General features: G+C 42.0%; 1 protein-coding gene across 1 annotated transcript in view; it reads left to right on the top strand.

The window, feature by feature from the left end:
* The window catches only part of LOC137039693 (uncharacterized), a gene marked incomplete at its 5' end in the record, with an annotated part of 36,147 nt that extends 10,058 nt beyond the window's left edge, over positions 1 to 26,089 (top strand). The window contains 5 exons of the mRNA XM_067414965.1: positions 2,779 to 2,899; positions 21,634 to 22,045; positions 24,643 to 24,954; positions 25,141 to 25,437; positions 25,692 to 26,089. Coding sequence (XP_067271066.1) covers positions 2,779 to 2,899; positions 21,634 to 22,045; positions 24,643 to 24,954; positions 25,141 to 25,437; positions 25,692 to 25,843 — 1,294 coding nt within the window. The remainder of the gene's footprint in view (positions 1 to 2,778; positions 2,900 to 21,633; positions 22,046 to 24,642; positions 24,955 to 25,140; positions 25,438 to 25,691) is intronic.
* Positions 26,090 to 26,337: the final 248 nt, after the last annotated feature.

The following is a 26,337-nucleotide window of genomic DNA, read 5'->3' as shown; positions in this document are numbered from 1 at the left end:
TTGCAGTAAACGCAGTAAATCCCAGAAAACAACCAAGTCTTCATTCCGTCTCTAACTGAACAGCCTTTGAAGGGTCAGCATCCTGAGCGGCAACTTGTCTACTGGTGAAGAGCTACTAAGAGCCAACCATTTTGTTTTTCAACAGGAATCATTTCATAATTAAAGCCCTGTTATTATGATGTCCATATTGATTAATGTTCAAGCACTGATGCTTTGTAGTTTTATTAGTTTATATTATTAGAACATCGTAGCCTCATCAATGAAAGCATAATGCAATCTGAGTCATTTTGTGTCATATCTAAAATACTGTCTGATGCAGACTTCTCACACATTTTTCTTTAGCAACAAAGGAAAAGAGAGATTTAAAGTCAAGTAGGTTTTTGGAAGATATTTCTATGTTCATGTGAAAAACCAATTGTATTTATTCTTAACAGCTGTGAATTAGTTTGCTGTGAAATGGTGTGTGTTCTCATGAATAATGTGTACTGTGAACAATCACTGAAGTATTTCAAGCTCTTGATATAAGCATTGATTTCATTTAATAGCATGGCTTTAAAAGAGCAAACATACGTCTGTGTTGTTACTTCATTCATGTCGTTTTTATATTTGCTCATTTCATTTGATTTATATTTTTTTCTGTTAATGTGTAATCGCTGTTGTGCACTGCATTATAAGAGAAGTTCGAGATAAGGAAGTCTCCATTTAAATATGATTTCGCTGTAAAATATAAATACTTGTAGCATTTGGTCAAAGTCTGGAAAGGAAAGTCTAAGTTTGAAATTTACATTTATTTTTAATATAAATATTAGGCTCTACTTTGCAGTTCTTCATGTTATGAATGACAATAAAAACAGATCTGATTTTCCCATAATGACTGGAATCTGTCAGTTTGTCATAAAATTATTTCGTTTTAAATCAGTACATAACTCAAGAGACTGAGTCTAATAAACTGTAATTTTATTATATTATCATCATCATTATTATCGGATGGTGGCACTAATCTCAGGTGAGTTCCTGGTTAGGACACTAAAGTGTGCTCTAGGAGTATAATATGCTCACTACTTGTGTAAATGATTTAAAAGTCAGTAACAAAAGCTAAGGAAATATGTTACTCTATGGGCATGCCATATTAAATAATGATTTTAAAGTGAGAACAACAACTGTATTTACACTAACTTTTTATGTGAAACTATTGTTATATTATAAAGTGCTTTGTGGTTTATCAGTGCATAATTGTCTGTAGTTGTGAACATTTTCTGTTCTGAATTCTCCATGTTTATAACACCGGATATGCGCACAGAATCAGCGCTGCATGCCACAGATTATTGCGTAACATGCGCAGCTGCAAGTAGTGATGACGAAATAAGGCTTCCTGATCCTGAAGCTTCATTCCTCATTGCTCTCTAGTGACACCTGGCCACTGTGCAAAAAAATAGCCAATAGCAGACAAATCCATTAATCCTGAGCCAATGACCTGAGCAGACGTTTGTCTGTTGTTTGGGTATAAAATAAAATATCCCGTATGTATTTTTCTCTGTCTGACGTTACTTGCACAAAGACAACTGTCAGACACACTGTTAATTATTTATTTCTTTATATACTGTGGTCAACATATCCAGCAGATGCCAAAGGACACTTAATAATTGTCACGGTTCATGGATTCCCTGTCTCACTCTTGGGTGCGTGTTGAATGTAGGTGAGGGCGGAGCCTGGGATTGGCTCATCACGCACCTGTGGCTGATCACCTGCACCAGCTGCAACTCATCACCTTCACCCTATTTAGTCTCTCTGTTTCTCTCTTGTCTTTGTCAGAGCGTTGTTGGATGTTTCCCCTTGTGTCTCCGTGTTGGTTGTCGTTTCCCCCTTCCGTGAAACGCTGGATCCCTTCCCGGATTACCTGTACCGACCTCCCGAGTCACAGCTGCTCACAGCCTGCCCGTGTCGCCAACAGAGCCTCTCTCACTGCTCTGTCTTATCCGGACTTCTTCAGTGTTCTGAGTTTTCACCTTTGTGACACTATCCGTCAAATAAACTAATTACTTGCTTTTGAATCCTGCCTCTGTGAATCCGTTACAGAACGCTCTGACCAACCATGGATTCAGCGAGTATCAACGCCCTACTGACCAGCAGCAACGAGAGACTGGACCAGCAGGAGGCGAACTTAACTGCCACAGGACAGGCAGTACACACCTTGGTGGCACGGGTGGCCGAGCTGACCCAACAGATGCAACAACTCGTCGGTCCCACTGTGCCCGACCCACCGCCGATTCCCCACACACCATCTGCATCACGGCAACCGGAACCACGTCTGCCTACCCCCGAGAGTTATGCCGGTGAGAGCAATTATTGCAGAGCCTTCCTTACCAAGTGTTCCTTGTTTTTCGCTCTTCAACCGCAGACTTTCAACACGGGAAGATCCAAGGTGGCATTCGTCCTCACCCTGCTCTCCGGACGAGCCGCACTTTGGGGAACGGCGGTGTGGGAGAACCAACATCCTTGCTGCTCCTCGTTCCAGACGCTGGCGGCAGAGATGAGAAGGGTGTTTGACCGAGCGGTGACCGGAAGAGAAGCGGCACGTCAACTCGCAGAGCTCCGCCAAGGTAACCGCTCGGTCTCGGATTATTCCATCGAGTTCCGCACCCTGGCCGCCGAGTGCAAGTGGAACGAGGAGGCACAGTGGGACATGTTCCTGCATGGGCTGGCTGACCGCATCCAGAAGGAGATATTCGCCATCGACCTTCCGGAGAAGATTGACGGTCTCATTGACCTTGCCTTGAGGGTGGACGCTCGTCTGAGTCGGCTGAGGTCCAGGATGGAGCCTCAGCATGGGAGTGTCGAATGCCCTCAGGTCAGCGCAACGGATGCGGTCAGCTACACCTTCGACCCGGAGCCCATGCAGGTGGGTCGAGCTCGGCTCTCCCGGGAGGAGAAGGCGAGACGGAGATCCCGTGGTCTTTGCCTGTACTGCGGCGGGAACGGACACCTGCTAGACTCCTGCCCGGTAAAAGACCACGCCCGGCGGTAAAAGGAAGGCTACTGTCGGGCGGGATCTCCGTGGAAAAGACCTCATCCTCCACTCTCCTCCCGGTGAGATTGCTGTGGGCAGCTCAGGATTTTTCCAGCCTCGCCCTCCTCGACTCGGGAGCGGAAGGTAACTTCATTGACTCTGCCCTTGCTCACAAACTTAACATACCCACCATTGCACTCAAGAACACCATTTCTGTCAACGCACTCAACGGACAAGTTCTCCCTGACATTTCATTCACCACTGAACCACTTACACTGATCACTTCCGGCAACCACACAGAACGCATTTCATTTTTCATCCTGGACTCCCCTTTGGCTCCCGTTGTCCTCGGTCACCCTTGGCTGGAGTTACACAATCCAAGGGTTGACTGGGGACAAAACTCTGTGTCTGCGTGGAGTGATAGATGTTATGAGTCTTGTTTGGTGTCTGCTTGTTCGTCTGTTTCTCGTTCTGTTTTTCAGAGTGAGACGGTGAATCTGTCTAACGTGCCTCCGGAGTACCTCGACCTGAAGGATGGTTCTCTGCGACCTTGCATTGATTACCGAGGGCTGAATAACATCACGGTAAAGAATACCTATCCTTTGCCGTTGATGTCTTCAGCTTTCGAGAGGTTACAGGGAGCATCCGTCTTCACGAAGTTGGACTTACGTAACGCTTATCATTTGGTTCGCATCAGGGAGGGGGATGAATGGAAAACCGCATTTAATACCCCCAGGGGGCATTTTGAATACTTGGTCATGCCTTTCGGCCTTTCCAACTCCCCAGCGGTTTTCCAGGCACTCGTCAATGATGTGTTGAGAGACATGGTCGACCAATTCATATATGTCTACCTGGATGACATTTTGATTTTTTTCTTCGTCTCTCCAGGAACATGTTCGACACGTCAGACGAGTGCTTCAGAGGTTGCTAGAGAATGGGCTTTTTGTCAAGGCGGAGAAATGCGCTTTTCATGCACAGTCTGTTCCTTTTTTAGGGTACATCGTGTCATCGGAGGGAATGCGCATGGATCCCGACAAGGTTAAGGCTGTGATGGATTGGCCAAGTCCAGATTCCCGTAAGGCCCTACAGAGGTTTCTGGGGTTCGCCAATTTCTATCGGCGTTTTATTCGCAATTTCAGCCAACTAGCCGCACCTCTGACTGCCTTGACCTCTCCCCGAATGACGTTCAGGTGGTCCGATACAGCCGAGGCTGTATTCGCCAAACTGAAAAGCCGCTTTGTTTCGGCTCCCATCTTAGTCGCCCCTGATCCCACACGTCAGTTCGTGGTAGAGGTCGACGCGTCAGAGGTGGGGGTAGGAGCGGTTCTTTCACAGCGCTCTCCCTCAGATGACAAGATGCACCCGTGCGCGTTTTTCTCCCATCGTCTTTCTCCTGCCGAACGCAATTATGACATTGGTAACAGAGAGTTGTTGGCCGTCAAGTTAGCGTTGGAGGAGTGGCGTCATTGGCTTGAAGGGTCGGGGGTACCTTTTATTGTATGGACGGATCATAAGAACCTTGAATATATTAGATCTGCTAAAAGACTCAACTCCAGGCAGGCTCGGTGGGCACTTTTTTTCGGACGTTTTGACTTTGTTCTCTCGTACCGCCCCGGGTCTAAAAACATCAAACCCGACTCTTTATCTCGTATTTTTGATGCTTCCGAACGCCCGGTTACTCCCGAGTGTATTTTGCCAGAGAAGATAGTTATCTCTACACTCACATGGGAGATCGAATCGAAGGTCAAAGTGGCCTTAGAAGGGGTAACGCCCCCGCCCGGCGGCCCACCGAGTTGTTTGTTCGTTCCGGAGGGGTTAAGATCCGAGGTCCTCAAATGGGGTCACTGCTCCAACATTGCCTGTCATCCAGGGGTAAACCGCACTTGCAGTTTAATAAAGCAACGATTTTGGTGGCCACTTATGGCTCGCGACGTTCGCAGTTTTGTTTTGGCTTGCTCGGTCTGTGCGGTTGGTAAGACATCTAACCAACCTCCCCAGGGGTTACTTCAGCCGCTGTCTGTTCCTTCGAGACCCTGGTCCCACATCGCTCTAGATTTTGTTACCGCCCTCCCGCCCTCCCAGGGCAAGACGGTCGTTTTGACCGTCGTGGACCGATTCTCGAAGGCAGCACATTTCATTCCCTTGCCCAAATTACCCTCAGCCAAGGAGACAGCGGTATCTGTAGTAGATCACGTCTTTCGGTTACATGGCCTCCCGATGGACGTGGTCTCCGACAGAGGTTCCCAATTTGTGTCCAAATTTTGGCAGGAGTTTTGTAAATTACTAGGAGCCACGGTTAGTCTGTCTTCGGGTTATCACCCCCAAAGCAACGGTCAGACCGAGAGAGCCAATCAGGATCTGGAGAGAGTGTTGCGATGTTTGGTATCCAAGAATCCTTCATCCTGGAGCCAGCAACTCTCTATGGTTGAGTACGCTCATAACTCGTTACCAGTGTCATCTACGGGCCTTTCGCCATTTGAGTGTAGTGTAGGTTACCAGCCACCTATTTTTCCTAGTCTGGATTCCGAGGTCGCGGTCCCCTCTGTTCACGCCTTTATCCAGAGGTGTCATCGCACATGGACCAGAGCCCGTGAGACTCTGCTCCAGGTGGGAGCGCGCACCAAGGCTAAAGCCGATCGCCACCGGTCTAAGCCTCCCGTTTACGTCGTCGGTCAAAAAGTGTGGCTTTCTACCAAGAACATTCCTCTCCGCTCCGTATCTAATAAACTTGCTCCCAAATTTATCGGCCCGTTCACTGTCACCAAGATCATTAGTCCGGTGACAGTCCGCCTCAAACTCCCTCCGGCGTACAGGAGGATTCATCCCGCCTTCCATGTATCCAAAATCAAACCTGTTTTTCACTCCCACCTTAATCCGCCAGTCCCGGTTCCCCCACCGCCGCGACTCGTAGATGGGGAACCAACTTATTCGGTTAATCGCATTCTGGATTCTAGACGGAGGGGACGCGGTTTCCAGTACTTGGTGGACTGGGAAGGTTACGGTCCGGAGGAGAGAAGTTGGGTTCCTGCTAGGGACATTCTGGATCACTCCCTTATTGATGATTACAATCAACAGGTAAGGTCGGCTGGGAGCGTCAGGGGACGCTCCTAGGGGGAGGGGTACTGTCACGGTTCATGGATTCCCTGTCTCACTCTTGGGTGCGTGTTGAATGTAGGTGAGGGCGGAGCCTGGGATTGGCTCATCACGCACCTGTGGCTGATCACCTGCACCAGCTGCAACTCATCACCTTCACCCTATTTAGTCTCTCTGTTTCTCTCTTGTCTTTGTCAGAGCGTTGTTGGATGTTTCCCCTTGTGTCTCCGTGTTGGTTGTCGTTTCCCCCTTCCGTGAAACGCTGGATCCCTTCCCGGATTACCTGTACCGACCTCCCGAGTCACAGCTGCTCACAGCCTGCCCGTGTCGCCAACAGAGCCTCTCTCACTGCTCTGTCTTATCCGGACTTCTTCAGTGTTCTGAGTTTTCACCTTTGTGACACTATCCGTCAAATAAACTAATTACTTGCTTTTGAATCCTGCCTCTGTGAATCCGTTACAATAATAGAGGAAAACTATTAGAGAAAAACTATATAACCTAGTAATAATGTAGTATAACAGCATAATGTAATAATGTATATCCCTAACACATATGAACCTCAATAACGACTGACACAACAACTCTCTAACTCTCTGACACTCACACTACAGGTGCTGGTCATTTAATTAGAATATCATCAAAAAGTTGATTTATTTCACTCATTCCATTCAAAAAGTGAAACTTGTATATAATATTCATTCATTACACACAGACTGATATATTTCAAGTTTTTATTTATTTAAATTTTTATTATGACTAATAACTAAGGAAAATCCCAAATTCAGTATCTCAGAAAACTCTAATATTGTGAAAAATTTCAATATTGAAGACACCTGGTGCCACACTCTAATCAGCTAATTGACTCAAAACACCTGCAAAGGCCTTTAAATGTTCTCTCAGTGTAGGTCTGTAAGCTACACTATCATGGGGAAGACTGCTGACAAAAGACGACCATTGACACCTTGCACAATGAAAACTAAGTATTGAGTGCTACATGCTCATACTTTCCATGGTTATGCTTTTCATTTGACCAAGATTTCTAAAAATCCTTTCTTTGTATTGGTCTTTAAAGGGGTGATGAATTGAGGAATCAACTTTCCCTTGAGCTTTTGATATATAAAAGGTCATGGTAATATAAGATTATCCTCTAAGTTTCAGAGCTGAAAACTTCCTTGTTAGTCAAAGAAAAGCTTTTATAGACAGCAGAAACGATCCTGTGCTTCATACTGACGTCAGTGCACGACGAAACACACCTCTACCGCGCGTCTGATCCAGTTGCCCCGCCCACTGACTCATGGAGGGCTCGTGCTAGCTGGTCAACAACAATAAACATGCCGAGAAAGATAGCAAGATATTGCGCTATTCCTGGTTGTGGAAGAACATAGTCGCTGCATAAGCTTCCTTTGGATCCTAATATTAGGAATGAGTGGTTGAACTCAATCGCACACTTCTTTGGGTTGGCCATCAGTCCCGCTCCCCACAGCGACCTCAGGACAGCCCTCAGATGCTGCATATGCCGCTACCAATCATTACTGAATATAATGATATCATCTAGATAGGCAGCCGTATATGCCGCATGGGGCTGCAAAATCTTATCCATGAGGCGCTGAAAGGTAGCGGGTGTCCCGAACAAGCCAAACGGAAGGGTAACAAATTGGTGTAAACCAAACGGCGTTGTGAAAGCCGTCTTTTCTCTGGATAATGGAGACAAGGGGATCTGCTAATAGCCTTTTGTTAAGTCCAATGTCGAATAAAAACGAGCCGTGCCAAGTCGATCAAGCAACTCGTCAACCCGCGGCATTACGCGTCGAATTTCGACACAGCATTCACCTTGCGATAATCCATGCAGAACCGGACTGAGCCGTCCATTTTCGGAACTAAAACTATCGGGCTCGCCCAGTTACTGTTGGATTCTTCTATTAGCCCCATGTCAAGCATAGCGCCCAATTCATCCACTTTTGTCCGAGCGTCTTGGGTCACTCGATACAATCGATCTTTTAAAATGGCAAAATATGGATAGGAGATCGGAAGAGCAGGTTGTAGAGACTGGCCATCGTTGGAGCGGACCTGTCGAAACGCATGTTTTAATGTCTCATCCTGGGACTGCTCCAGAGGAAAGTCATCACGCTCCGAGAGAATTAGTCTCTCGATCGCGTTCGGTTCCTCTGAAGGCGAACCCTGCGGCCCTGGTTAAGTTTCTCCCACTTGTACCCGCGCTGTCTCCTTCCGGGCTCTATTTTCCCAAGAGGCATCCACACATAATGACCCCAATAAAACGCAAACGTGGGCCAATTCGTTCGCAAAATTACCGGATGCCGGAGGTGGGGACTAACCGCCACCTCTACACTATGCTTTTCCCCCCGAAATTGAATAGTAATTGGGAAAACCGGATATTCCACCACATCACCATGCACGCACCGCACCTTAATCACGCGGCTTGTATCCAATGCCCCCGGTTGAATCAGGCTTTGATGCATTGAGGTTTGGTTACATCCTGAATCCACCAAGGCCGGATATGTACCCCCCTTGATACTCACAGGTGTTTGGTACTCGCCAGCCTGACCGGGGGTGACCTGGGGGACGTCCGGGACCTAGATCATCGTCCCTACCTCCATCATGGGACACCTGTCCACGAAATGCTACGGGTCCCCGCAACGCCAACAGGCCAGACCATCCCTACCCGCCGCTCCAGTGGCAGGGAGTCGGTTGGAGAATTGGCGTGGAGAGAGCGGAGAAACAGAAGCCATATCTCCCCCGGCAGCCATAAGCCCCGCCCCCCTGGGCGGAGCCCTCGGATTCCTGAAATGTCCTGGGCCCATCCCACCCCGGGCCCGCCCCGGGAGAGGGACAGGGCGAGAGAGAGAAGGGGGAGGGAGAGAGTTAGAAGGCAAGGGTTCGCCGACCCCTGGGCACGCCACCATGTGGTCCTCCGCCAGATCGATGGCCGAGTCCAGAGACGTGGTGCGGTGGCACTGGACCCATTAGGCCGTCTCCTTGGGTAGCCGAGCGATGAATTGCTCCAGCACCACTAGATTGATCACCTGATCCACGTCGCTTCCCTCAGCCAGTAGCCACTTGCGGCAGGAGTCCCGGAGCTGTTGGGCCTCTCCCTCGCTTCCGTCTCTCCTGGCGTTTTATACTCTCTCTGCGCCAATTACTGAAACGAGAAACAGGTGTTGGTAGTTTGTGTCCAACCCACTCACTTACCGTTCATCTCCCGACTCTCTCTCCCACTGCAGACCTCGCTAAACCACGCCCCCCCTGCCACAGGTACTTTTTTGAATAATCATATCTCTCCATTGGCAGCAATTGTTGCTATTCTAATAAAAATATTTTTTGATAAACAACATATAAATCACAAAAAAGCATTATATTACAGTAAATGTTTCATCAGTGACCCATATATCTATTTATTATTTAAACACATCAATGTTCAGTGTTTTCTAAAACAGATGTTTTCTAAACAGTGAGTTCAGTGTTTTCTAAACAGTGAGTTCTGCATGATACCATCAATTTTGCAACTTGCGTCGACTGTTTTCTGTCCAGGCACTCAAACGCAGAAAAACAACATGTTGTTGGTATGTCTTGCACCTAAGATCCTCTTCAGGATGTGGAATCTAGGTGTGATAGCAACGCTTATTTTCTGAGAAGCTTGTAGTTCTACTGAAATATCACATGGTATACAATGCAAGATAAAGGTCATGAACAACCAGGGCAATCTTAACCCAAAGTATATGGCATTTTAATCTGTCACAAACAGTAAGGAGAATGCTTTGTATGGTAAACGTCAGCATTCATGGGTTCATAGTATTATATTTAATAGCAAAACTGTTTTGTGAGCTTCGTATCAACAGGAATGGGGAACAAAAAGGCCAGAGAAACACAATCTTCACACCTACACTCAAAAACACACACAGGCTTTCAGTTCAAACCACATTTCTTTTCAGATCAGAAATCGGCAGGTTTCATTTTGACTCCCGACAGGAATGGTGCAACATACTTATGTGAGTAAAATGTGTTTTTATATGTAATAGTGTTGCATATTTATAGATCGTTTTGCTTATGTGTACGTGTCTAACAGAGCATACCTTTAGCAAGCTGGATTCCGACACATATGGGCTAGGGCTCTTGGTAGATAGACACATCTCATGTGATTGGTAGATAGGTGGAGGGTGGTAGCCTAGAAATCTAGACGCACCCTAGCAGCAATTTTAATCTGCCACGAGTGTCGTCTAGCAACTCTCAATACACTTCTGAGCTGTAAAAACCAAACTCTGGTCAGGCCAATCACATCGCGTATAGAGTCGGTGGGCGGGGTTTAATATAATGATGGCAGAGTTGCGGAGGATCCAAGTGCTAATTGCAAACAAAAAAAAGGCTGGCGAACGGAGGTCTTTCGAATCTGCTTTGACCGCGACTTGAAGTTGAGCTTTTCTCTGAGAAAATAACAAAGAATGGCACTGAAGTCATTCTTAAGACCAGATACGGAGAAAGTTTAATCTATCAGCTAGTTCCTCTTCATCCTTCTTCGTTGCTCTAGTTGGTTAAAGCGCTATACAACTGTGTGCAGAGGGAGTTTGAAAGACAACCATTAATCCCACCTCTCAGATTGAGCTGCCAATGGTGAGCTCCCAGACCAAACATCTAAATGTGGGTCTGGCTTGTCAGACTAGGAGGGCGGAGCTTCAGGCCAAAACAAAACATGTCAACATCAACATCAGTTGAGGGCCGCAACAACAACTTTTAAATGACAATATCCTGGCCGGACTACTGTTTTCAGTGATAGAAGTATTTGATATTAACATGATTTCTTAATGTCTAGTGACATATCAGTGCAACTTTGATTAATTGGAATACATTTCGAACTGCCGTGAGACTGGGTTGAGCCTAGATAGGCGGCCTACATTTTGAGGACGTCAAACTGATGTTACTCGTCTCTGCACGCTTTCAGCGACTTCCTATGCACCTGCTTCTATTTCGGTCTGCAGCGGAGTCGGGGGTGGAGGACTTGAGCAGGTGTCGGGCTGGGGTTCTCGGTCTTGTCGTGCTGGTGCTCAGGTTTCAATAAACTCCTCTTTGCTAGCATCACTGCAAGCCCCAGCATAGCCAGGCTCTTTGTTTGCGTCGACTTTTGAAAAAAGTAAAGATCCTGCTAACCTTCTTCCTTTTAGCAGAAGTCACGCTAAAAGTGGTTCCACCGTTTTTTCCTAGCAATATTTTCCTAGCAATATTCACATCGGCTGTATTTGTCTAGTGTAGATTTATCCATGTCATATGACAACAAATTGTATTTTGCTTGTTTTACTAAAACAATATAATTTCAGTCAAAAATAAAAGTAATATCCTTAAGTAGCCTATTGTTCAGCATTTGTCATTATTATTGTAAGTGTTATAGTGATGCTTAAATTTTTTCGAAATATGAAAAATCTGAATCATGAATCAATACGCTGATTCATAACCGTTTTAGTTAGTTACTCCCTAGAAGTGATGGAAAAATACAATTAATCACTGAACATTTGTATGATAATAGAAACATTAAAACAAAGAATCTTGAAATATATTTATTTTTAAATACTCAGACATTGACAGACACAAATAGGATATGATGTTTATTTATTTTTATTTTTAAAGGAGTAATATCACATTTTTCAGCTTCTTGTGCTAGAGCTGGAAATACCTTCTGACTTTAGCACTTGTTATCTGCAGGATCACATCAGTATTAAAGGTTACTGTTCTTACGCTCTCATGGCACACGTCCAGTTTCTCATGCAGTGAAAAAACATTGAGGAGAAAATATGACACCTCGCAGATCAGACAGAGCAGGGTTTGATATGAAACAGTCTCGGCTTTCATGATATTTTCACTTTTTACAGTATTACTTTTTTCTATTTTTTAGTTTTTGTTTGTTTAAATACAAACACCAGCACAGGTATTTCGTAATAAAGTTGTGTCTGTGTAAAGCAGAAGTAAAACTGGGAGCATATGTGAAGGAATGGAAAAACACTCTTAACCCACACGCTATTGAGATCACATCAAGACAAACACGGACAAACTCATTAAAGGGATAGTTCACTTTAAAATGAAAATACTGTCATCCTTTACTCACCCTCAAGTGGTTTAAAACCTGTATGAATTTCTTTCTTCAGCTGAAAACAAGGGAAGATATTTTGAAGAATGTCAGTAACCAAACAGTTAACTGGAGCCATTGACTTCCATAGTATTTTTTTTTTCCTACTATGGAAATCCACCAGTACCACTGGAATTAAACGCTTACCATTGTAAACCGAGCTACGGTAAACATATTGTATTGAATATATCGCCCCTTGACGTCATGGAACGCCTGCTTCTGGAGCCCCGCCAACCGACTCGTAGAGCTAACCAGATCACGCTACCGAGTTATAAACGTGCCTTATGCTACGTTCACACCGAACGCGAACAGAGCGTCAAAATCGTGTCTACCGCGTCTAGTTTGACGCGTGAACATTTTGAATCCATTCACGCATCTGCAGCTAATAGGACGTGCGTAAAAATCGAGCATTTGAAGCGAAATAGATGCACATTAAAGGCGCTCCAGGTGAAATATGTCATAAAACACCACTCTGCCTCTTTTCATTTTCATAAGAAAATATTAAGCATTAACAGCCACACAAATGTGGTTCAGCCAATCCATTAGCGTTACCTGGTGTAATAAAAATGACTATGAGTTTAATGTCTCGAGGAATAATTAACTCAAAAGGGATTCAATATTCAATATTCATGAATTTATGAATATAATTTGCTAGTCGTTCATTACGTATTTAAATTTTCCGATAAGTAAAAATGTTTAATTAAATACAAGTAACCCTTTACGGAATTGCTTGAAATTATCTTACTAAGTTTGTCCTGCAAATTAGTTATAGACTTTTCAAATCAATTCTCAATAAGGGATTACTGCTTTACGAGCGCATAAGAAACATTAACTTTACTGATCAGGACAAAATCAATATTTCAAATGGTCGTACCAGTTACTTTACTAAAATAGTAGCATAAGCAGTTAGGTAACGTTAGGATCGTAAGTTTCATTGACTTTGTGTATGTGGCAGAATAACAGATTCAATTCAAAAATGTATTTTGTAAGTTTTATAAACACAGACTAAAAATAACACTACAATTCACACAGAAAGTACACACTAAATATGCATAAAGAGAGTAGAAATATAGATAGTAAACGAAAAGAATATGGTACATAAACGAAAAGAATGAATAGACTAAAAATAGAGAGAGAGAGAGAGAGAGAGAGAGAGAGAGAGAGAGAGGGAGGGAGAGAGAGAGAGAGAGAGAGAGAGAGAGGGAGAGAGAGAGAGAGAGAGAGAGAGAGAGAGAGAGAGAGAGAGAGAGAGAGAGAGAGTTTTTAAAGCCCTTAAAAACCATGAAGTGAACGCTAAGAAGAGTCCCCTAATTCAGCTGGTCCCGAGGCTGCAAAAACAAACTAACACGACTAACAATAATCAGCCTCAGGACACCGACACCCTCATCCACACAATCTGGCCCAACCAAATGATTACAGCACAACTAGAAAACTACCTGACCTATTGGACTGAAACAACACAAAAACAAAGTAAACTAGAATGTTATTTGGCCCTAAACAGAAACTACACAACAGCAGAATACCTGAGCTCAGTGAAAGACAGTGAGCTCAGAAGAAGAATAACGAGGTACAGACTGAGCAATCACACACTGGCCGTAGAGACGGGCAGATACAGACAGAACTGGCTGCCCAGAGAGAGCCGCATCTGCCCGTACTGCACTGCTGGAGAAGTGGAGACAGAGACACACTTCCTCACCAGCTGCCCTAACTATGAACAAATCAGAAATACATTCTATCCTAAATTCGAAATTCTTTGCCCTGACTTCATAAAATCAAACAATAAAACACAACTTCTACATGTATTAGGTGAACAAAGAGATTGTATCCTACTAGCAGCAAGATACATTAATGCCTGTCACAAAAAGAGGGAGGAGTCGACCAATCAGTGATGCACACACACACACACACACACACACACACACACACACACACACACACACACACACACACACACACACACACACACACACACACACACACACACACACACACACACACACACACACAGAGAGAGAGAGAGAATTCAAAATTGTTCCTAGAATTCTAAATGTTTACAGATTGTTCAACTTATTACTATTATTATTATTTATTTTATTTTATATAATTCTTTTATTTTATGTATGTACGTATATGTACATGTATGTTAATGCGTTGGCAATACATTGAAACAATTGTCATGCCAATAAAGCACATTTGAATTTAATTGAATTGAATTGAGAGAGAGAGAGAGAGAGAGAGAGAGAGAGAGAGAGAGAGAGAGAGAGAGAGAGAGAGAGAGAGAGAGACAGCGTTCACTTCAGTTCGTTACACAGAGCCCTCACGGATTTAACTCGTCCCAAACGGGAAATAACACGACCGTTTTAACAGCAGTTTGGATTTTAGAAATAAGAATACTTGCTTTGGTTTTGGCTTCTCGCGTGTGTGCATGTATTCTGAGTTCAAATGTCCTGCGTGTCCGGCGGTTCTTTCCGAGGTCGGTGTGGAGCGGCGAGTCTCTTGGAAGTGTGCTGACTTCTCCTCTCTGAAGAATGCCCTCGGGGGCTGGAAAGCGGATGGCGGATGGCTCTGCGGCGTTTGATGCGATGCAAAAGCAGAAGGGTGAGGGTCACATTGGCATTTGTAGATCAGGTCGAGCGACGCCCATGTCCTGGATGGTCCAATCGATCAGATCGATCGATTTTTCTTTACAACGCTGGTAATTTTGTAATAATGCATGTTCTGTAAATTCTTTTACAAGATTCGGTACGATCGCATTTTTCTGATTACAAGGATACCCTGGATCATAAGTCTGAGATCTGGGAATACACAAATACAGGCTTTCCACTGTCCGTTGGTGTACACAGCTTGAGTTACATTCCTATAATTCTCATAATTGTTTCAGACACATATAAAAACACTTTAAGCAGAAAAGCATACATTTAATACGTTTTTGTGGTGACTTTTAATCATACATTCCTTTGGTACTGGCGGAGCTCTATGGGTGTGTGTGTGTGGGGTGTCAGGTATCGTGCAGGGCGATTTGGGGGGCAATAAAAGTCACTACGGAGCCTGCTTGATGTCTCTCAAGGGAGATCAAAGAGTGGTCTCCAGACATCGTGGTGCCTTTTTCGGTGATCAATCGTATTAACATGATCTGATAACGCACCTCACGAGAGGCGAAAGACATCTGGCCGTTTGCCAGATGAACAGACACCGTCATTGTGGCTACACTGGATTACCGGGATCTTCACTGCATGTATATTATTATATCCTTAAAGGTGTCCTAGAATGATTTGAAACAATATGTTAAATTGTTCTCTGATATCTATCTAGAGGGTATGTGGCTTATTTAAAGGGTTAGTTCACCCAAAAATTAAAATTATTTCATTAATTACTCACCCTCATGTCGTTGGACACCTGTAACACCTTCGTTCATCTTCAGAACACAAATGAAGATATTTTTGTTGAAAGCTGATGGCTGAGAAAGGCTTCAAAAAGGCCTCCATTGGGGTTCAGTACATTCCCACTGACCCACTCACAAGACCCATAAAAGGCACTAAAGACTTTGTTACAAAGTCCATCTCACTACAGTGGCTGTACAATAATTGTACCAAGTGGCGAGAACAGTTTTTGTGAGCAAAAAAAAATCAAAATAATGACTTTATCTGCCAAGAGATTGTCTTCCGTGTAGGTCTCGGACGTGAACTCACCTGGAACCCACGCGATAGCGGCGCTCCTCCTCTTCCAGGTCATGTATTCGCTATGATTCAAACAGTGGCGCTGCGTCATATTCTCGCGTATGCGTAGAGTTCACGTCAATAATTTGGTGGATTATATCGTTATTTTGATTTTTGTGCGCACAATAACTATTTTCGTCGCATTTTAAAATGATTGTACAGCCACTGTAGTGAGATGGACTTTGTATCGACGTCTTTAGTGCCTTATTGGGTCTTGTGAGTGGGTCAGTGGGAATGTACTGAATGCCAATGGAGGCCTTTCTGAAGCCTTTCTCAGCCATCAGCTTTCAACAAAAATAGCTTCATTTGTGTTCTGAAGATGAACGAAGGTCTTACAGGTGTCCAACGACATGAGGGTGAGTAATTAATGAGGGCAAAAATTGTCCAGATACAGTTTTACAGGTCCATTTACAACCCTATAAATTGTCCCTAGGATGGAATGCTCTGTTTTTGCCTTATTTGGAAGAGTCTTCCAAAATAAATGAATATTAATGAATATTAATGTTGAGCTCTGCTCTGATTGGCTTATTTCAGCAGCTCACAGCAGTTCAGTGAAGCGGCTCGTGAGTCCTGACCGTCCTGACAGAACACAGATCGACTGAATGACACTTTAAGCAGATAATCTCAAATGGAGATCGATAAAATGCAGCTTACTCGTTTATTGGTGTTTTCAGATCATCCGCGCGCGACAGAGAGCTCACGTGCATATGGTTGCCAGATATAGTATACGTGTTCTTTTCACAGAAAAGCTCTGATTGGCCGCAAGCACAAACGGTCTTTCTTCCCTCAGGCAAAACCAAAACCAGTAATTTTAGACTCATCTTTTTTCATCAACGATATTGCATGTTTATATAACGTTAGTCACAATGTAGGCTAACGTTACGCAGTGACTGTGATGTACTCTGAAATACAAGCATGAAACATCACATTTAAAGGGTTAGTTCACCCAAAAATGAAATTGATGTCATTAATGACTCACCTAATATCGTTTCACACCCGTAAGACCTCCGTTCATCTTCAGAACACAGTTTAAGATATTTTAGATTTAGTCTGACAGTGTATCCAAGTGTATCTACTTTAATGATGTTTTTATTCCCTTCCTGGACATGGACAGTATAGTGTGCATACACTTAGATACGCTGTCGGACTAAATATAAAATATCTTAAACTTCTGATGATTAACGAAGGTCTTACGGGTGTGGAACGACATTAGGTGAGTCACTAATGACTTAAATTTCCTTTTTAAGTTCTCAAAAATATATTTTTACAAAATGAATAGCCTTGTCAAATGAATTGTTTTAAGTTATATGGTGGAAAAGGTGACGTTTGCTAGAAGGATCGAGTGAACGATCCGTAAGCAAATTATCTACGGTTGTATTTTGTAATGCAAAATAATATTACCCTTTGTCATTAGACACACTATTTAGTTTGGTATGGTACTTGGAGTTTCCTGTTGTTACTGTACTCGCATCTTGCGTTATCTAGACAATGCGGTCTCTCTACGAAACTTTCAATTTAATCAGAAATTGTTTAAACAGTCAATAAGTGGATAAATCGCTACTTACTGCTTGCAGGAATACAGTTGTAATTGCCACTTTCTTCAGTTTAAGATGCTGAGCGAAGCTTGCTTGAAATGGGCCGAACAAACGAACGATCTTGAATTAAATTGTTGTGGTATCCGATTATAATAAACATCAACCATGACTGTTGACATTTTTTATCTGTGGGAAAGTTTAAAAGTCTCCTGAACAGCCTGAACATGAAGTGTGTGTCCATGCGAGCTGCCGTTTTTTCTATCCTCGAGTGTCACTTGTTTACCTGCAGTCCAGATGTTAAAAGTTGTTTTGTGAAAACATGATGCTAATATACTTTATATATTTAAAGATTGCACTTTTTTGTAAGTATATTTAAAATATAATATTAAAAAAGGGAAAATATTAGAAACACTTTTTTCCCCAGTGTACCCTTTTTAAATATTTGACATTTTGAGATTTAACACCTAAATTAGCAAATGTTTATATTTATTTCCAATATATCACATTGGCTGATGTATCATCATCATCATCATCATCATCATCATCATCATCAACAACAACAACAACATCCTGCACATGCTAAACTTATATCTACATATGTTACAGATGAAAAGTGAATCCACATTGTTCTAAGCAGATTCAGATCACGCTGTTTGGTCACACCCGAGTTACTTTTATTGTCATATTATTGAAGCTATCTGTTTTAAATGATCAGATTTTTTTTCTTACTTTACATTTACACTGAATGTCAAAATCATCTGTTGTGAAGTGAACTCGTGCATTGAGGGCTTGGGGAACCCGGAAAAGGAACTGTCAGACTCCATTACAGCAACGGATCCACGATCTAATGGAGCTGTTTGAATCACCAATATATTGTGTTCAATTTGCAAAGCCATTTAAAATGACTAGAGGCTGTATGTTCTTTCTGCTTGCTTTTCTTATTGATGGTAAGACATTTATTTATTTGTTCCAACCCTTTACGTTTCATTGATGACAAATGACGCAGTCAGCTTAGCTCATAAACTTTCATGTCTCTGAAAATCTTGCCTTAAAATCTCTTAAAGTCTTTAGTTTTATTCTGCATTGTTTTAAATACTTTATTATGATATATGGATGGTTTTCACTATACATCTGCTTTATATGGTCATTTAGTTGTTCCTTTTCTAACTTTTTTCAAAATGGTGGACAGAAGAGTTTCACCAAAACACTTGCGATCACTTAATTCTTACAAATCTCTCTTTTATTTCTTTGAAATGTGGTTTTTAGAATGTGGGATAATTGTACATTTGACAAAGTTTTCTGATCTAATGCACATTGAATATAATTTAAAAATGTGCTGCATTATTAAAGTTTTGTCTACTCTATAATCAAAGTAATTATATAAAGCATGAATACAGCATGTGTTGTTTTACAACAACAACAACATCCCAGCTAACAATTTTAGGTTATAAGAACGTTTCCCTAACGTTCCCATTAAGTTCTAAAAACGTTTTTGAATGTTCTAGGAACGTTGAAATGTCCAGTTTGTGGAACGTTATATTAACGTTCTCATTAGGTTCTAAGAGGGTGTGGAGTATGATCAAATAAAATATTCCTGTTTTCTCCTTTAATGTACTTGCTTTTGTTTATTGACATCTTATTCTTTCTTAAAAAAAGCTAACTCCACTTTTGTAATTGACTTTTATATTTATATTACATTTATATTTAATATATAATTAGTTTACTAGATTTTTCTTCTGATTGTAAAAATAAATAAATATATACACGAAAATAGCATTTAAGTGTTATTAAGTTGTCTCTGGATATACAAATTATGTATCTGAAGTTTGAGAAAAAAGCTGTATGACTAATTTGTAATGACTAATACTTTTTTAATGTAGTAACGTTTTTAAAACGTTCCACTAACAATGTAAGAATAACGTTTTATAGCTAACGTTTGTAGAATGTTTCTCAATAGCAAATAACGTTGGCACAACGTTCTAATAACGTTACTGCAAGAATGTTTTTTGATAACTTTGAGAGAACTTTCAGAGAACGTTAGCCAACGTTCTGAGAACGTTCCCTGTTAGCTGGGATGTTTTACTTTTATACCATTTTCGCACATATGGTGGCCCCGAGAGAAGGTTTTAGCAGGCTTCAGGCACATCCTATTCTTTTGTTTTTGTGTGTGTGTGTGGGTTGTTGGGTTTTTATACATTTGGTCTAGGGGTGTTCTGACTTGAAAAAAAAAGTGCTGAATTAGGGGAAAGCAGCTCGTTTCTTCTGCTGTTAGATCAGCATTAAAGAACCATCTCAACTTTTAAATAACAGATAGAAGATTAACATAATGTCAGATTTGTCTTATTTTAAATAAGCACAAAAAACAGAGATGAAAAATGTTAAATAAAATGTTCAGTGATATCTTCTGCAGCCAGCAGCCATATCACCCTGTAGCCCAAGACTGGTTTCCCACTGAAGCTAAGCAGGGCTGAGCCTGGTCAGTACCTGGATGGGAGACCAACTGGGAAAACCAGGAGCTGCTGGTAGAGGTGTTAGTGAGGCCAGCAGGGGGCGCTCACCCTGTGGTCTGTGTGGGTCCTAACACCCCAGTATAGTGATGGGGACACTATACTGTCAAAGAGCACCGTCTTTCGGATGAGATGTTAAACCGAGGTCCTGACTCTCTGTGGTCGTTAAAAATCCCAGGATGTCTTTCAGAAAAAAAGTAGGGGTGTAACATCGGCATCCTGGCCAAATTTGCCCATTGGCCTCTGTCCATCATGGCCTCCTAATCACCCCCCTCTCCTGATTGGCTTCATCACTCGGTCTCCTCTCCACCAATCAGCTGGTGTGTGGTGAGCGTTCTGGCGCAATATGGCTGCCGTCGCATCATCCAGGTGGATCCTGCACATTGGTGGTGGTTGAGGAGATTCCCCCCTTCAATGTAAAGTGCTTTGAGTGCCTTGAAAAGCGCTATATAAATCGAACACATTATTATTATTATTATTATTATTATTATTATTATTATTATTATTATTATTCTGGATTTTGTCATTTTGGTGCAGTTTTTCTCTAAATAATGTCGATATGGCAACTACTAAATACACTAAGTTTCAGCATTCTGGCATGTGTGGAAAGTTTCAAACAATGTGTTAGGTTGAGCCCCGCTCTAATAAACCGTTCAATATTCATTCCAGGTTGTCCAGAAGTCCTCCTGGTTCCGTTACAAGTTGGTGTGTAGTGTAAAGTGCATAATATGTAAGGCCTTTTTTCCTGGGTATGTGTATATAAAGTGACAGCTTAGCTGAAATGAAATGAATCCCACAATGCAAACAGGTCTGAGTTGAACGTCAGCTGTAGGCCCTTCACTGAATCACAGGGTCTGACTCCATATAGCTGGCATAAGCTCTCAGGTGATCATGTCACAAGATGGAATCAGACAATAAGAAAAAACACAATACAACACAACTCACAGTTAAAGGGTTAGTTCACCCAAAAATGAAATTAATCTCATTAATGACTCACCTAATGTCGTTCCACACCCGTAAGACCTCCGTTCATCTTCAGAACACATTTTTATGTCTGCGAATTGAAGTGACTACAATTATGTTATATTTAGCGCCAAAAATACTCATTTTAGAAGGGAACCCTGGTTAAAAAACATATATTTTCACCCTCCGTAATGAATTTTTTTGACCAGGGAACCCCTAAAAACACGATTGGGCGGGTTTTGTTGTAAAAACCTGGCAACCCTGCCAGTGATCGAGATAAAGGGTACTATAGTGAGCAAACATATACAAATCTGGAAAGTATATGTAAATGGCAAGAAGGGAGAGAAAAATTTAGAAATTATTCCGTTTTGATGTTTGGTAGACTTTATTCATTTTTGCTTTTTATTCTCTGAAATTTTCTGAGGACCCCTGATAAAATTCCATTAAACTCCAGCCAGATAAAGTAATTTTATGCAGAAACAAAGACCTTGATCTCCAGATGAAGTATAATAACACTGTCAGTATTAGAGCATATACCACCTGATCTGAGTATTGGATTAGCACATTTCATTTGGGACACACACACACACACACACACACACACACACACACACACACACACACACACACACACACACACACACACACACTAACACTAACACTAACTGTTTATTTGTGTCTTCAGGTGTTTTCAGAGCTGGAAGCAGAAGTGAAGCCAGAGTACGTGTCAGTGAAGGAGAGCGATTCAGTCACTCTACCCACTGGTGTTACCAAAAATCATGACGACATTATGCTGTGGTATTTTAATGAAATCCGCATTGTTAAAATCAGCGGAGAGTTGAGTAAGATTTGTTTATATGACGTTGAAGGCGGGAGATTCAGAGACAGACTGAAGGTTAACAATGAGACTGGAAATCTGACTATCACAGACATCCGACCTGAACACGCCGGACGTTATGAAGCAGATCACATCAGAAGCAAGGGAACAGGAATCAGCACAAGGTTGAACCGAAACAGCAAGTGTAACAGCACACAAATCTTCAGAAAAAGCAGCAGCACTGAAGAAACCATAAAGACATTCAATGTGATCGTCACTGGTGAGTCAATGTCATTGACCCTGAAGAATTTTACAGATTGAATACTGCCAATAAATTATTTCTCATCTTGGACTGTTTTAGGTGGGACACTGTCTCAAATTACATTATTGTTCATATAATCATAACCTGTTTTGCTGCTCAAACTGAATTTAACATTAAACCGACTTTAAATCAGCACTAGGTAACTTTTCAACCTTCATAATATATTTTTTAAGACTCTTGTGATGATACATCAACTTACAATAGGTTGAATGACACGTCTGCCATCGCCTGATGGGGTCTGTATTGCTTTTAATCGTACTTTTAAACTTCAGGTTTCGGGTAGTAACCCGAGAACAAAAAGAACTACAAAATTCGACTGCTTTACGGCATATACGTCACTTCCACCAACACACACACTTCCTTAAATTCGGACGTGCGAGCCCAACTTTGTTCGTCGGATAATAGTCATGTCCGAAGCAGCACAGACACATAAAAAAAGAAAAGGTTTTGTTGGAGGAAAGCAATAAGAGGAAACGAAAAAGTGATGTGATTAAAGCCAGGATGAGGATCAACATGTGACCAGCGTTTGCTCGTTGGCATGAGCTGAAGGAGGCCTGCCCGACCGATGCTGTCCTGCTTGTTAATGTGATTACTTACCACTCAAACATTGAACTGAAGTATCATATAGATTCTGTAAAACGGTAACCAACTACTATAATCTTACTATAATGACGCTGGCTTGTAAACGTGAGCATCGTGATTATTTGGCGTTTGAAAAAAATAAAACACATGAAATTATATTCATATGACATGCTGAAACATATGCCACTGACTGTACCTGATGAAGACATTTCACACGCGCCGCCAGAAGAAAACCTGCATGTGAACTCCTGCAGTGTTCAGGGGAACTGTTAGTGCTGCACCGACCTTTTAAATTGATCAAGTAATACTGTCATAACCATGGGCGTCACTAGGCCCTTTTTTATGAACTTATGCCTCAGCCCCCCCTAAAAAAATATGTGATAACCTTTAAAACATATGAAACTGGCGCGAGGCTTCGGCTTCGGCTACGGCTACGGCTTCGTCCCGTCTTTGAGTCTTTGTGTCAGTGTGTTCTTCAATCCGCAGTGGCGCCGTATGACATGGTTTTCAAGCTATTGTTATCTAATTTTTTGGCCTTCTGAACATCTTAAAATACACATATGTAGATCATAATGTTCTCATTTCTAATGTGTGATCTCAGTGAAAATAAACCTGGCTACATTATTAGATTAATGCACATACAATATGGCCATGAAATAAGGAAGTCATATTTGCTTTATAAGTTATAGTTTAAAAAATATATATATCTTTTTTAATAGTTTACGGGGGGTGCAAGACATGAATCTTGCCTAGGGTGCCAGAAAGGCTAGAAACAGCCTTGGGAAAAGTAATTCAATTTCAGTAACTAATTACACCCAACACTGGATACAATGTACAAAAAAAAAATAATTTATTGCCATGCTGTTCATTTTATTGCATCATCTAAAGTTAAAAATTGTATTTCTGATCTGGTCAAGAATAAACTGGCAATGTGTCGCAAATAGCCTGACAAGCCAGACTCACATCACTTCAATTTTTTGCACTGCCCATGGCCAGTCCATAAGTGTATACTCCCCATAATACCTCCCTACGGGTAGGACGTGGCTCCGCAGCGGATCCCCAGGACACGCTTTCCCAGTGTTATCCAATTCTCTGCTGAGTGGGTCTTGCGGAACAGCAGCGTGACTTCCCTGCGTAAATTTCCTGCCCGAAACAGATGGGGTCTGATGGGCTTTCGCTGGGCACTGGTAGTAACTGTGGTGTTTTCCATAGGGATCCCAATTCATCGGTGATGTCCGACGTACATCAAATGTGACCAACTGAAAAGGAAATCCAACTAAATTGTAACCTTCGTTCCCTGAAGAAGGGATCAGAGACATACGTCCTGTCGCAACATTTGCTGTACCATCACTGCGGGATTGAGTCACTAAGTTCAGCTCCTCAGTGAAAAAAGGGTGCACTGCATCTCCTTCCGCTTCATACCCACGCTGCGGAGTGCGAGATGCAAATCTCATATGCCAAAGGCCATTGGCCTGTTCTCTATATCTCTAAGCTGATAGGGGCTGCCAGAAGGGATCCCATTTTGTCGGTGACGTCCGACCTACATCTCCGTTCCCCCGTTTATTGAGTCTTCAATTTTAGTTTCTGTGCATGTGAAGAACAATTCATAGCGCTCTCTACTCTAGTAGCTTCTGTGATCTAAAACAGGGGTTTTCAAACTTTATGATGCCAAGGACCCCCCAAATATGATGAACCTTTTATGAGGGACCCCCTTTCTAAATCCATCCATCTATATATTTTTATGTATGAAAAAACATTTGAATTATTAGTGTGTTCTAGTGTGACATTATAAATACAACATATTGTTTCCAAACTTAAATTGGCTATACTTAATGTTGGATGGATAAACCTGAAGAACTTTTTCAATTAAAAATGATTTGTATAAGCAACTTTAAATGCCCATGTGACTCCACCCAAAGATCCACCTCTATTGTGTTAACAGTGCCAGATAAAAATAACTCTCTGTTCTTCAGGTGTGTTTGGTGAGTCAGTGTCAGTGATGGAGGGAGATTCAGTCACTCTAAACTCTGATCTCACTGATATAGATGATGATGATCTGATTCAGTGGAGGTTTGGAGCTGAAAACACTTTAATAGCTGAGATCGATGTACCAGAGGACAGCATGACTGTATATGATGATGGTCCTGACGGGAGATTCAGAGACAGACTGAAGCTGGATCATCACACTGGATCTCTGACCATCACACACACCACAACTGAACATGCTGGAGATTATAAACTAGAGACAAACAGTCAGAGCAAGAGTTTCAGTCTCAATGTATATGGTGAGTTTGATGTTTTCTTTTAATCTTAAATAAAAAAAATAATAATAATTTCAACTAAGCATACTTTTCCTCTCTGATATTTGTCCTTGCATGTAAATAATACACTTTTATAAATGTATGAAGATTACTGTCAAACTCAATGATGCTGCAGTAAACTGACCTGTTCTTCTTTTTTATGTTTTCCAGCCCGTCTTCCTGTTCCTGTCATCACCAGTAACTCTTCACACTGTTCTTCATCTTCATCATCATCATCCTCATGTTCTCTGGTGTGTTCGGTGTTGAATGTGAGTCATGTGACTCTCTCCTGGTTCAAAGGAAACAGTTTATTGTCCAGCATCAGTGTGTCTGATCTCAGCATCAGTCTCTCTCTACCTCTGGAGGTGGAATATCAGGATAAAAACACCTACAGCTGTGTGCTGAACAATCCCATCAGCAACCAGACCAGACATCCCAACATCACTCAACTCTGCCACACATGTGCAGGTATGGCAGAGATCATATTATCTACATTACTTAATTTGTTGATTTTACTGAGACTTAAACTGCCAGAAATGATGATCGACCTTCTTTCTAATTTTAGTCCACTCATGTATTTCTTAAAAGAAGTTTTGACATTTTTCTTCTGTGGAGCACAAAAGGAAATATTTTTTTGCCGAGTTTTATTTTGATTTCTGACATAGACTAAAGTAAGCTGGTTAATCTTTTAAATCTTTGCTCATGCTGTTTGTTTTATTCAGAAGTCCACGCCCACTGTTGTGATTCTGCTGAAGCTGTGCTCCGATTGGTCGTCACTGCGCTGATGGGCGTGGCTGCTGCGGCTGCTGCTGTTCTTCTTCTCAATGACGTCAGAGCTACAAGAGCCAAAACGGAGAAAACAGAACAGATGTGACTGGTTTTGATCGGGTGTTGCTTTTGCAAGAAGTCAGTCGGAGAACCGTGGATGTCTCATGAGTCTCGTGTTCTGAGTTAAGTTTCGCCGCAAAGCTCCCCTCGACTTATCTCCGGCAAACACAACGACTTTATTCTCGATATTTAATGAGTTTATTCTCGAGATTGTATCTCGACTTTTTTTCTCGAAATTTAACGCGTTTAATCTCGCATTATAATGACTTTAATCTCGAGATGTTTTTTTTTTTTTTTTTTTTTTTTGCTCGGCTCCTCTTCCGTAACATTTGCAAAGATTTCACAAAAAACTTCTTTCATGTTGTCATTATGGGGTATTGCATGTCAAATTATGAGGAAAATAATGAATTTAATCAATTTTGGAATAAGGCTGTAACATAACAAAATGTGGAAAAAGTGAATACTTTCCAGATGCACTATACATATATGTTGAACAGTATCATTTTTATTTCTGTTACTGTAGGAGCTTGTGAAACAGGC

Source organism: Pseudorasbora parva, chromosome 14 (assembly GCF_024679245.1).
Source record: "Pseudorasbora parva isolate DD20220531a chromosome 14, ASM2467924v1, whole genome shotgun sequence".
NCBI classification, from domain to species: domain Eukaryota; kingdom Metazoa; phylum Chordata; class Actinopteri; order Cypriniformes; family Gobionidae; genus Pseudorasbora; species Pseudorasbora parva.
This window is presented reverse-complemented; position numbering and strand designations above follow the sequence as displayed.